The sequence below is a fragment of the Podarcis cretensis genome (genome assembly GCF_951804945.1).
Source record: "Podarcis cretensis genome assembly, chromosome: 8".
Taxonomy (NCBI): Eukaryota; Metazoa; Chordata; class Lepidosauria; order Squamata; family Lacertidae; genus Podarcis; species Podarcis cretensis.
This window is the reverse complement of record NC_137177.1, coordinates 35,020,768-35,034,039: the sequence shown is the minus strand read 5'-3', so window position 1 is coordinate 35,034,039 and position 13,272 is coordinate 35,020,768. Positions and strand designations below refer to the sequence as shown.

General features: G+C 47.7%; 1 protein-coding gene across 17 annotated transcripts in view; it reads left to right on the top strand.

The window, feature by feature from the left end:
* MACF1 (microtubule actin crosslinking factor 1) overlaps positions 1-13,272 on the top strand; it is a 302,261-nt gene that overhangs the window by 263,694 nt on the left and 25,295 nt on the right. For all 17 annotated transcript variants that reach the window (XM_079988578.1, XM_079988577.1, XM_079988586.1 and 14 more), the window contains 12 exons: positions 50-169; positions 1,224-1,331; positions 2,219-2,437; positions 3,779-3,982; positions 6,765-6,996; positions 7,146-7,372; positions 7,781-7,903; positions 8,613-8,714; positions 10,087-10,188; positions 10,305-10,478; positions 10,974-11,129; positions 12,315-12,512. In XM_079988578.1, the coding sequence (XP_079844704.1) occupies positions 50-169; positions 1,224-1,331; positions 2,219-2,437; positions 3,779-3,982; positions 6,765-6,996; positions 7,146-7,372; positions 7,781-7,903; positions 8,613-8,714; positions 10,087-10,188; positions 10,305-10,478; positions 10,974-11,129; positions 12,315-12,512 (1,965 nt within the window). The remainder of the gene's footprint in view (positions 1-49; positions 170-1,223; positions 1,332-2,218; positions 2,438-3,778; positions 3,983-6,764; positions 6,997-7,145; positions 7,373-7,780; positions 7,904-8,612; positions 8,715-10,086; positions 10,189-10,304; positions 10,479-10,973; positions 11,130-12,314; positions 12,513-13,272) is intronic.

The window sequence follows — 13,272 nt, the reverse complement described above, 5'->3', positions numbered from 1 at the left end:
TGGTTTGTGTCTTGCCGGCTCTAAATTCTCCTCTCTTTTCCCCGGACAGTATGAACAGGCAGCTGATTCAGAGCTTGCCTGGGTTGCTGAGACGAAACGGAAGCTGATGGCGCTTGGCCCAATTCGCCTGGAGCAAGACCAGACTACAGCCCAGCTTCAGGTCCAAAAGGTGCGGGACTCTGGGTTGAACGCTTGTTGGATGGAGTGAGCTGGAGGGCAAAGTGGTACTTTTAACCGTGCCGTTGCAGAAGAGTAGATGATGGCCCTGAGTGCTGGGAAGCCAGGAGAGAGGCTGGGTGCTTCCAGGGAAGAATAACACGGAAGCATCAGCATCAGCTGGAGCTCTTGAGATTTCTTGAGGCATTTGGGAGTCGTGTGGTGGTCTAAAGGCATCATGGATGAAACCATAGGTTAGGTCCAGACTTAGCCATGCTTCCTGCCCATTGAAATCACCAGGACAGATTAGTAATGACTGTCTTACATAGTCTGCTGATTTCAGTTGGTCTAAAGAATGACTGGCTTTTTCTGGAACCAATTCAGTGTTTGGGTTTTGATCTCAACAGGGATAAGAAGGACAAGGGGGAGGGGGGATCAGCGGGCTTGGGTGGTTCTGAATAAAATCTGAGTTGCTGTTCAGATTGGGCAGATTGGATGAGGTGTTGTGGGCAAGGGAGTTGGGGAAGTGGGGGCATCCGGACTCCAGCTTAGCAGAACAGACTGTATCCAATTCTGTTCTCATTATTTTTAACGGGCTGTTTCCTTAATCTGTTTTTTACAAGTCTGCGGTGGGCTTTTTGCAGTTTTTTTTTTATTTTACAGCTTTGTTCTTCAAGTTGTATTTTATCTTATTTGTTGTTAATTGTCTTGGGTACCACTATATTGATGGGTAGGATAGAAATTTAAATTGGCCTTCCCCACAATGGTCCCTTCCGGATGTTTTGGACTACAACACCCATCAGTCAGCACAGCCAAGGGTTAAGGATGATGGGAGCTGTACCCCAAAGGCATTTGGCTGGGGGCACCTGGTTGGCAAAGGCTGATTTGAATCATACTAGATGGTTAGAGTTAGGCAGACTTGAACCCTATGGCCCTGATAAGCGTAGGCACAATGGCTACAGTCAGGCCAAGAATGACATTGCAGGATGGATGCAGGGTGCTTGCGCCGTCTCTCATCACCCACTTCTTTTTAACAAAAATGGCTTTGTGCTTGTTCAACCTTTCAGGCTTTCTCTATTGACATCATCCGACACAAAGATTCTGTGGACGAGCTGCTCAGCCAGCGGAATGAGATCTTTGGAACCTGTGGGGAGGAACAGAAAGCCACACTGCAGGTAAATCTCTTGTCCTGCATGCACCAACTTGCTGCCCTCCAGTTGTTTTTGCACTACAACTCCCAGCAGCCCCCAGTGCTTGCTGAGGCTGATGGGAGTTGTAGGTCAAAACATCCAAAGGGCACTGGGTTGACTAAGGCTGCTCTAGTCAGAGACAAGAAAGCTGCAGAGGGCAACACTCAGCCAGGGGCCAGCCCTGTTTTACTGGTGCATGTTTTCAGTGGTCCTGCCCCTGGGCTAACCAAGTTTTTTTGTTTTTTGTTTGCTAGTACTTAGCTATTGGAAGTTGCACTATGCATTTATAGCCAGTAGGTAGAAATGTCTAGTTAGCGCAAAGCAAAAGGTGATTTGGTGTAGTGGTTAGAGTATTGGACTAGGGCCTAGGAGACCAGGGATCAAATCTGAGCCAGGAAGCTCACTGGGTGACCTGAGGCCAGTCATCATCTTTGAGCCTACCTCACAGGATTGTTGTGAGGATAAATTAGAGGCAGAGAGCCATATACACCCCTTTGAGCTCCTTGAAGGAAATGTGAGATATAAAACTAATAAATAAAAAGAATCAAGTTGGTATTCCGTGCATCTGCTTTTGTTCTTTGACTCAGATAGACCATTTCCCCTCCTCTTAAAGTATATTATATCCAAAATTCAGAGTACCAAATGATGTGTGCCTGTTGGCTAGTGGCAAGAGCTATGTGAAGGGCCCAAGAGGCAGTGTGGGGAGATTTATTTAGGAAAACAGGCTGGAACATAATCCAGTCATATAAGAAAATGAATACAGAATGGAGCAGACCTGCTGACCTGGGTCATGAAAACCGTCACCCGACATCTCCTAGGCCTCTTAATCCTTGCACGTCCTCCCTGAGCTTCACATCTTACTCTTCCTGCAGGAGAAGACGGAGTGTCTTCTGAAGCAGTACGATGACATCAGCCACCTCAATTCAGAGCGCTACGCCCGCTTGGAGCGTGCCCAGGTCTTAGTCAACCAGTTCTGGGAGACCTACGAAGAGCTCAACCCTTGGCTGGAAGAGACGCAGGTGTTGATTGGGCAGTTGCCCCCTCTGGCCATTGACCATGAGCACCTCAAGCAGCAGCAGGAAGACATGAGGGTAAGAAGGGGGTGGGGGCATGAGAGAGAAGCATGAATGCCCAGGCCACCAGCTTTCAGTTTTGTAAAACTTAAGTTTCTCACACCTGTATAACCTGAGATATGAGGCTAAATTTGCAGGCTTTAGTTTTCTCTTTTGTGCTTGTGGCGGGGGGAAATAGCCTGCTCCCCACTTTGCATTGACTTTCCCCTCAAAAAAAAGTTCTGCAGACACCCATGGTATGAATCTGTGTGGCTTAAAAAAAGTATAGACCTTTAGAACTCTGATTGTGAGAAGCAAGCAAAAGTCCCTCTGTGTTCGGGCGATAATGCAAGCCCCAAATGTGCGGACCATGAAAACATTTGGCTTCAGGAGAGTTGCTGAGCTTTGCCAGGGGCCCTTCCTGAGGGACAGAGGTTGTTTGCAAGCGGACATTTGCAAGCTGAGGGAGGTTGGTGAGCAGAACATGTGGAAACTGGGCAGCAGTCAACTAGAGAAGCAAGTGGGTTAGGGAATGGAAGGAGGGGAAAGACTGGAGTTAGTGATTGGTTGGGTAGGAGGGTGAGGGTTTTGTATCCCAAAGCCCTGTTGGAATTTTGGAAAGACAGTTAAATTTGCCCTCGTAACTCTCTTTGGATCCCCTTTGGATTACCCAAGGCAGCAGAGAGAGGGCATCACAATGCCCTCATCTTATTGCTGAAAACGGTAGAAGTAGTTACTGAATCATGTAGTGATAAAAGATCTCTGCAATGCAGATTATGAATTCAGTCTGGGACGGATTCAGCTAACCTAGTGCAGTAGCAGAAGCCAGCACAAGGACTCCCACTAGCACAGTGAGACTGCTCTCTGCACCCTATGCTTCTCCCAATTCCACTCTGGAGTTTTGGGGAGAAACCCAGAGCAGCACTGGGGGTGGGGGAGGGGAGAGGGGAGATAGCTCCATCTGGCTAGCAGAAATGCGTGCGCTGACGGAATGATTGCATTAGTGCGACCTTGAATTCCACCCAGTGTTTCCACACTTTATTTTAGTATATATTCAGTATATTTTGAAGTACAATTCCCACCAATGCCAGCTAGCACAGTCTGCTGGCTGAAGGAGATGAGAATTGTAGTCCAACACCTCTGGAGGGCACCAGGCTGGCTTTGAGCATTACAGCTCGAGGTTAATATGGTCTCTGCATCTTATCACATGATGCTGAGCAAACACAAGTTCTTTAGCTTTTTGGAGCCAATAAACGCAGTTGGTTTAATTGCAGAATCTGCTCTTTTGTTTGATTTGTGAACCTGGGATCACAGTGTAGTGAAATGCATAAAGCAAGGAGGTATCATCTTTGAGTCTCATTGCAATTCTTCGCTTTGCAGCAACTGAGAGAGTTGATTGCGGAACACAAACCCCATATTGATAAGCTGCTGAAAATCGGGCCACAGCTGAGTGAGCTGAACCCAGAAGAAGGAGAGATGGTAAAGGAGAAATACTTGACGGCAGAAGCCATGTACTCCCGCATCAAGGAGGATGTCCGCCAACGGGCTCTGGCGATGGATGAGGCTGTCTCACAGTCAACCCAGGTTTGTGATTCCCTGGCTCCATCCTTCAATGATTCAGTGCAGTCTGTGGGTATCATATGGGGGGCTTAGGTGGAGATTGTTTGCAATCTGCCCTCGCTGTAGAAGAGGAAGGGGATATACTTAGCTGCCACCCCCTCAGCTTTTTGAAAGATCACAGTCCCCACAAATGCATTAGACTTACCAACTCCTCCGCCCGACATAAGAAGCTGCCTTAGTCAAGCTAGCTCAGTATGGTCTACACTGACTGGCAGGGGTTGTTGAATCATAGAATTGGAAGGAACTCTGATGGTCATCTAGTCCAACCCCCTGCAATGCAGGAATCTCAACTAGATCACAGAATCACAACTTCTTCCTCCTGTTCCAGGATCCCCAACAACCCTCCCCCTCCCTCAACTCCGCTAATAGCCTGGGACAAAATATTTCTTTAGGTCCTTTGCTGAAGCGAATAACTGCTGGGCAGGGGCTGGGTTCGCCCATGACATAGGAGGCAGTGAGTTCCTTTGCTTAGGGGAGTGAACCCGTTTTCTCACCCGATTAGAGCAGGGCTGGGTGGGGATGAGATCAGTGCAAGGGGAAACTACATTTAAGTTTGGCAAAGGATTTTTGTTAGGCACAAATCCCTTTGCTATTGCTAATTTCCTTTTCTGTGTCGTGATTTTGAGCTTAAGCCAGGAATCATACAGATTGTTCTTATCACCTCATTTCAGACTCTCCCCCACCCCATGCAATTGTCTTGCATGCTATTTGGAAGTTAGTTGGTAAAACTTTAACCACTGTTAATCTATGGTACCCTAGCCTAGGTTTTGTTCTGTGTTTCATCTGTTTAATATATTGAATAAAACAATACATTTTTATTTCCCCCCACGTTCCGGTTTTTGCTCATATATTAACTCTGAGTTGTTTTTCCTCCTCCTCCTCCATTTCCTTCTCATCTCCCCTCCCATTGTGGATTTTGTTCCCTGTTGTGTGTTTCGGTGCCTGTTCCCGTCTTCCCTGCGTGCTCTTCACATTTCATTGTTGTGTTGACTGCACCACACCATGACAGATTGGAGAGGTAAGAATCCCTCCTCTTCATCACATTGCAATCCTTCTCCCCTCTGACTTACCAGAAACGATGGTGTTTGCATTGGCTAGCAATTTCGCTCCCCTTCTTTGCAAAGTGGTTTTTTGCATGTATCGATTGTCGTCTGGAAGTATTGTTGGGTTTTTGAAGCACAAAACACCCTCCCTTTTTTTGTAAAGCTTAAAAACCTCCCAGGTGCAATAGTATTTAAATTCCTTGGTGTGAACTCTTTTCAAAGTACATCAAAAAGTTAAACGGTTGGCTCAATTAGGAATGGACTCCCCCCCCCCTTTGATCCAGGCAGAAAAGCCAGTGGGGTATTGAAAGCATTAGGCTTCAGAAGGGGTGGCAACTGACAAAGGATTGCTCTTGGCCTTATGCCTTTCAGCTGCTGTTCGGTTGAAGCAGAATCCCTGTAGCTCTGTAGTTGGACCTCCCTCCCTTTCCCTATCTGTGTGTTCTCAGGAGGAGCACCCCCGCAACATGCCCATCGCTGCAAATTCATCTAAGCTAATTACGGATTGCTCTTTGAGGAGCTGTTTTTGAAGAGGGAATGATGCAGCTAATGGACAGGATCCAAAGGACTGTGTGATTCACTCCTGGTTCTCAGACAGCAGCTTCTCAGCCATGCCCCATGACTAGCTGCTTTTGCAACCATGGGGAATGTCAAAAACAGTTTGTGACATGGAATGAGGAGGTTGTGCTGGCTGGAGCTGGTAGGAGTTGCACTAGAGGGCACCAGGTTGGGGGAGGTTGTTCTATGTATGCACACTGGTATTTCATGCATCTGATTATGGTGACTCTTAGCACTTCTTTGAAGGGTTCAGAGCATTCTACATACATTATCTCTAAATTACAACAGCCTTGTGAGGCAGGCCAGTTTTATGCCCATATTGCTGGATGGAGAGGGGGCGCAGCTTGAGGGTATAGTGGCTTATCTGCTGAGTCTGAGATGGCATTTACTTTGGGAATCGTTTGGCTGGCTTTCACTCATCACCACTGCAGTCAACATGAATGGAGAAGGCTCTTGAAGCTGTGCAGGATTGTGCCAGTTGGATTGTGATGTCAGAGGATTGCCTATCTTTTTGCTCAGAGTGGATTTGGTTTCTGTAAAAACAACTTCAGTTAGGGCTGAGTAAGATGACTCACATCTTAAGATCCCTGTGCATGTCATTTTTGGGAGTGGGTGGTATTCCAGTATCCAGACAGATTCCTTCCAGGGGAAGACATTATTCTGAAAGCTTTCTGGATTATGAACCAGGAATCCATCTGCCGCCAAAATCACACCCACACAAATTGCCTTACTGACCAAACTTTTAAACCTATATAGATGTTGCTTTTGTTCAGTGAGGGGCATGACAGCAACCTTTTGTGGTGGGAAGGGAAACAGGAAGCCACCTCTGGGATGAAATTGACATGCATTTCTTTACCTATTCAGTCAATTTCTGTACATCCCTTTATCTGCAGATCACAGGGTGGGTTACAGACAAGTCTATCAAAACCATAACATTCAATTAAAAAATTAAAAAATAATAATAACAACACAGCAGATAAACTATGCATCTAACCATACATAAGAGTGTTGAGCTAGAAGCCTGTGCTGATTGCAACAGGCGCTGCTTCTGCTGCTCCTTTTTGAAGGGCCTGTAGATTCCTGTGGCTGTTCAGTGCAGCTTCTCAGTCGTGCCCTTGCTAAGCCTCCTCCTTCTTCCTGCTCAGTTCCATGACAAGATTGAGCCCATGCTGGAGACTCTGGAGTCCCTCTCCTCCCGCCTGCGAATGCCTCCACTGATCCCAGCTGAGGTTGAGAAGATCCGAGAGTGCATTGGCGACAACAAAAATGCCACCATGGAGCTGGAGAAGCTGCAGCCGTCCTTTGAGGCCTTGAAACGCCGCGGGGAGGAGCTGATTGGACGGTCGCAAGGTGCAGACAAGGACCTGGCAGCCAAAGGTCAGGGGGATTCGAACTGTCATCACTCCTTTCAGTTTTTTGTCATGCTAATTCTTATAGTCCATGTGTTCTGTGGTATTAGAAGGATTTCCACCCCTGACTGAAAGAGATTCTCATTATTTTGGTTTGTGATGTTTCCTCCATTTCAGAAATCCAGGATAAATTAGACCAAATGGTGTTTTTCTGGGAAGACATCAAAGCCCGGGCCGAGGAACGTGAAATTAAATTCCTGGATGTCTTAGAACTGGCAGAGAAATTTTGGTATGACATGGCTGCCCTCCTGACCACCATCCGAGACACACAGGACATTGTCCATGACTTGGAGAGTCCGGGGATTGACCCATCCATCATCAAACAGCAGGTTGAAGCAGCAGAGGTAAGGATGGCAAAGGCAAGCATTTCTGCAGTAAGCAAACGGAATGGCCTGCTGCGCAAGGCATGGAATAATACGCTCACCTATAATAAATAGAAAGCCTCCCAAGGTGAAAATGATTCAAATAATCCTATTTTAAAGCAGAACAGATTTGTGCTGTTCGGTCTTTAAAATCTCTGCATTTAGCAGCTTTGGCAACTGCCTTGCATATTGTTATAGCAAGGTACGTGTGCTGCTGCCTGAGCTTCCTGCCTTTTTTCTTTAGAAATTTAATCTCTGATTAGAAGCGCAATTTAATAAACAAGATGGCTTATAAATGTGTGTTGTGAGTCACTCTGGCAACCCAGATGCCATTTTGGAGCAGTGCTTGCTAATAAAACATCAACCACTGTGGTGACCTTAATCCTGCAGACAATCAAGGAGGAAACGGACAGTTTGCATGAAGAACTGGAGTTCATCCGGATTCTTGGGACTGACCTGATCTTTGCCTGCGGTGAGACAGAAAAACCAGAAGTGAAGAAAAGCATAGATGAGGTGGGTAGATTGTGGCCCCTGGGCCTCTCTCTCTCTCTGACCGTTGGACCTCTCCCCAAGTCACACACCCTTCCTCAGTCACACATCCTCTCACCAGCCTGGTGTCACACCCTCCTTGAGTGCTGCTGCCTTGCTAGAGGCATGTCCTTGAACCCTGATCATGCCTCTTGTTTGCCTGGATGGAGGATAGAGAGGGGCATGTGAGTGTGTGTAGAAACCAGCCTATGGCACAGAGGACTGCTGAAAGTTCCTCAGTCTGATGAAGAGACATGTCTGCAGTGGAACTTTGCTGCTGCTCTCACTTTGTTGTCAGATTGGGAGGCCAGGAAGGCAGGGATCCTGCAAAGTGAATCGGGGGCATCAATACACCACCCATACTTAGCAAGTGTGTTCTCCAGCTTAGCTCACCTGTGCTGCAAATGGGATATTAGAGCAGGCAGGGGACAGGTAGCCCAGGGCACTCTCCCCCCCCCCCGAAAAAAAGATTCCTTTACAGATTCCTGAAAAGCAGGCAATAGTCTGGGCTGCCACTTGGCAGGCATGAGAGTCAGTTGAATAAAGAAAGGCACATGCGATGAGCTCCAGGGCTGACCAGGGCTTGGTGCCTGGGGCACCCCTGTCTGAATCCAACCCTGCGCACGGTGCTGCCTAACTGGCTCCCACACTGACAAGACGCTCAGCCCCCAATGATCTCTCCTTGCTTTTGCAGATGAACGGTGCCTGGGAGAACCTGAACAAAACCTGGAAGGAGCGGCTGGAGCGGCTGGAGGAGGCCATGCAGTCAGCAGTGCAGTACCAGGACACGCTGCAGGTGACAACGGGTGGAGGTGGAGGTGATGTGCAGGGGTGGGGAAGGCGCAGAGGCAAGGGAGATGCTTTACCAGACCATTGGTCCATCCACACTGGCTCTCTAGGATTTCAAGCAGGAAGGCCCTCCCAACCCTACCTGGAGATGCCGCCAGGGATTGAGCCAGGGTCCTTCTGCATGAAAAGCAGCTGCTCTGCCACTGAGCCATGGTGCTTCCTAAGGAAAGCAGGGATCATGTCTAGCTACTGCCTGAAATGGATTCTGGCTCTTAATTCTGAGCATCTTTCATTGTAGTGCCAGGCTTAATGCATAAACATCACAGAGTAGTCGGAGGAACACCAGATTCTTGGAGGGTGGGAGGGCCAGTGTCATTTTAGTTTATTGATTAAAGGTTCTTATACACCAGTCTTTGCAAACCTGGTGCCCTCCAGCTCCCATTGGCACTGATTGAGAGTTATTGGGAGTTATTGTTCAAAACATCTAGAGGGCACCAGGTTGGTGAAGACATCAGTAAAACAATAGGAACATAACTGCTGTTGAAACCAGTTATGAATTATTAGTCAAAAATGACAGCATCTCAGAATTGTACTTAGACCTTGGACAGACTAGCTAAATTCTTCCAAAGGCCAGAGAGAGAGCAGGTATGTTTCAACCTGGTAGTGGAATCCCAGCAAAGTTGTAGCAATCTGCACACCTGAGGTGAGAGAGTTTCACAACCAGGCACCACTACAGAAAAGACCTTGCTTCATGTACCGTATTTTTTGCTCTATAAGACTCACTTTTTTCCTCCTAAAAAGTAATGGGAGATGTGTGTGCGTCTTATGGAGCGAATGCAGGCTGCTCAGCTATCCCAGAAGCCAGAACAGCAAGAGGGATTGCTGCTTTCACTGCGCAGCGATCCCTCTTGCTTTTCTGGCTTCTGAGATTCAGAATATTTTTTTCCTTGTTTTCCTCCTCCAAAAACTAGGTGCGTCTTGTGGTCTGGTGCGTCTTATAGAGCGAAAAATACGGTAATTTAGGCCTGATTCTATTATAATAATTGTAAATGGAGCCTCTGTGTATAAGGGCAGTCTACCTTAGAGTGGCTGATCCTGGGGAGAAGCAGCAGGGGATGATCCGAACCTTGCCTGTCAGCTTTCCACTGTTAGGAACAGGATGCCAGGCTGGATATGGATCTTTGGTCTGACCCGGCAGGGTTGTTTTGTATTAAGGGCCAGGCATCTCAGAGGAGTAGTTGAGCCTGTGAGAAAGAGGAGAGGCTGAGGGAAAGGGTTATGAACTGGGTGCTGACTCTTTTCATGGAGGCCACAACGCTGCGCCTCTGGGTGGTAGCTGGCTGGGTCTCCCTTCATTTGTGGGCCTGCTCCCTTTTCAGGCCATGTTTGACTGGCTGGACAACACAGTGATCAAACTCTGCAACATGCCCCCTGTGGGGACGGATCTCAACACCGTCAAAGAGCAGCTGAACGAGATGAAGGTGCGTGTGTTTGTGCACTGTGGTATTTTCAAATGGTGGGCGGTTTATAAATTCTTTAAATAAATCATCAGTCACAGTCCTGAGCGTGAAACTCCCTGCTTTCTCCTTCTTGGCAGGAATTTAAAATGGAAGTTTACCAGCAGCAGATCGAGATGGAGAAACTGAATCACCAGGGAGGGCTCATGCTCAAAAAAGCCATGGATGAGACAGACCGAGACATCATCCGGGAGCCTCTGACGGAGCTGAAGCATCTGTGGGAAAACCTGAATGAGAAAATAGCCCATCGACAGGTATGGTGGGTGAACTGCCAGGGCCTGAGGTGTGGGTAAAGCCTTTAAAGCTCTTGCTCCATCTGAAGATGGCGTAGGTTCAATTAAAGGGGCTGCTTATCACCCTTTGAAGCCCCAAAGGGTCTCAAACCAGGTTACCTTGAGGGCTGGCACTGCTGCTTCCTCCTTGGGCCTGGCCAGGCCCTCCACTGCGTGTCCCATTGCCAACTGGAGTGCTAGAGATTTGTGCAGTTTCTGTGCTGATGGTCTTTTGTCATCTATTAAACACGTTTTTTCTTGCTTAAGACAATGTTTTGCTTGCCTTCTGTCTCCCTGTTTTATTTTTATTTGCCTGTTTTTGGTATACTTTGCACTATTTTTAAAGTACTGCAACCTTAAGTGCTCCTCCTTGGTGCATAGAAAAACGGGATTTTAAAAATCCTATAAAACAAATATACACACACCTAACCTTGTTTTCTTAAAAGAAATTCCTCTTCTCACCTTGTCTACAAACAGCACAAGCTAGAAGGTGCCCTCTTGGCCCTTGGCCAGTTCCAACATGCGCTGGCTGAGCTGATGGCCTGGCTGACCCACACCGAAGAGCTGCTGGATGCCCAGAGGCCCATCAATGGCGACCCAAAAGTCATTGAGGTGGAATTAGCTAAGCACCATGTAAGTATGAGGGAAGGGGTTTTATATTGTGAACCACCCTGAAATCTATGGATGAAGGACGGTATACAAATTTTGTAGTAGTAGTAGTAGTAGTAGTAGTAGTAGTAGTAATACTTGCAGATTGCTTTTTGCAAAGAGGTCCCTGTTTCTGTCCTTCAATGAGAGGAGTCTAGCTTGGCAGCAGAATGTGTCTGTTCTCAGGTTAAGGTCCTGGCCCATCTCTAGTGACTGGGCTCACAAAATTTCCTTGAGACCTTAGAGAGCTGCTGCTAAATGCAGTGTGTGGCTGCATGGGCCAAAGATCTGGTTAAGTCAGCTCCTTTCTGTCCTTTTGCCATTGGGCCACTGCAGAGCTTTTGGATGACAAAAGTGCCCCCTCCTCCGTGTCCCGCCCCAGGAATCTTCATCTTTCTGGGCTGTCCCTGCAGCTGTGCCATTATAGCTCAATCGGAGGCTTGCTTTGAGGGAAGGGCTGGGAATATTATGAGAACAGCATCAACGGATGACACTGGAAGCTGCTTTACAGTGAGGGAGACCCTTGGTGTCCTGGCTCCCACTTACGGACACAATGCTGGCTCTCAGAGCAGTTATTCCAAAAGAGATGGATCTTTCTCCCAACAACCCACTTTCTGGCCCACTGAGCCACTCCCCAGAATCAGGGTCCACACTGCCATCCCATGCCAACCAACTCTGCCAAGATGTCTCCATGGGACTCATGACAATTGGTTTATCTCACTCAGCATTGTCTACCCTGACTGGCAGCAGTTCTCCAGGATGTCAGAAAGTGTCTTTGCCAGCCCTACCAGATCCAGCCTGGCACTGTGATACCAGAGATCCAGCCTGGCACTGGGTGCATGCAAAGCAGGTGCCTTGCCACTGAGCCACAGCCTTTCCTCTAGCTGGGGGTGTTTGCTTGGGCTTGCCAGGCCACATTTGGTCAGTTATTGCCAGTAACTTGCTGCTGATGCTGAGAGTGTTTTGTGAGAATATCCAGGAAGCCTCGTCTCATGTGCTTTGCTTCCTGAGTTTGTACACCAAAACCAAAATGCAGGAGACTCCAGCCATGCTGATTGACAGGGGCTAAACTTGGGTCCACCATCTATCACCACCATCCTTTGCTAGTGCCACAGAGGCTTGCAAGGGTCCTAAAGCATTTTCTCTTCTCTACCTGCAACACCACACTAGGTGCTGAAGAATGATGTGCTGGCCCATCAGTCCACAGTGGAGACAGTGAACAAGGCTGGCAATGAGCTCTTGGAATCCAGCGCAGGGGATGATGCTAGCAGTCTCCGGAACCGCCTGGAGACAATGAATTCATGCTGGGAGTCGGTGCTGCAGAAGACAGAGGAGCGAGAACAGCAGCTGCAGATGACCCTTCAGCAGGTCAGCTGGGAAGAGATTTAGTTAGGCGGGCAGTGGGTGCTCTTCAGAGCCCTCTCGTTCCTTGCATTCCTCGCCCAACATTTCAAAGGAGCCACATTCAGGCATGCACCTGAACACACAGAAGGTTGAGATGAGAGTGGGGAAGGTGGGGGCACGTCCCACAATGAGCACCAAGCTCTGGAGGGTTTCTAGGAGTGTTTGTCTCCCTACAAAAAGGAAGGCTTCCAATTGCAGGGGGTTTCTAAGCAAGTTAATTACCAATTCTTTAAAAAACAAACCACTTCAGACCTTATCACAAATTGAAGTTCTCCCTATAAGAATAACTGAATCTTTGTGTTTTTATATTATTTTTGTTTTTGGTAAACCATTCTGACTATTTAGGGGGGAATGAAGGATGGGATAGAACTCCCTTGTTAAATATACAAGTGAAAGGAGTTGTGAAGAGCAGCTGGTGCCCCTGGGGGAGGGGATGGGGGGGGGGGCTTTTGTGTGCTGCCCCTCCTCCTGGTTATTTATTTATCCCTTTGTGTGTTCAGGTGATTGCCCACCAAGACTTGCTCTATGGCTAGACTTTTTTGGGTGTACAGATGTGTCTGTCTCAGCTGCTTCCTCACTTTGGAGATGATTCATTCTTTAAGCCAGAGTCTTTTGGGAAAGCTTCTCTTACTTCTGGGAGCTAGACTAGAAGAGGATGGCTAGAAATAGGCTGGGATTTGAACCTAAGCTTATGCTTAGCACTTTGGTTTTGCTTTTTTAATTT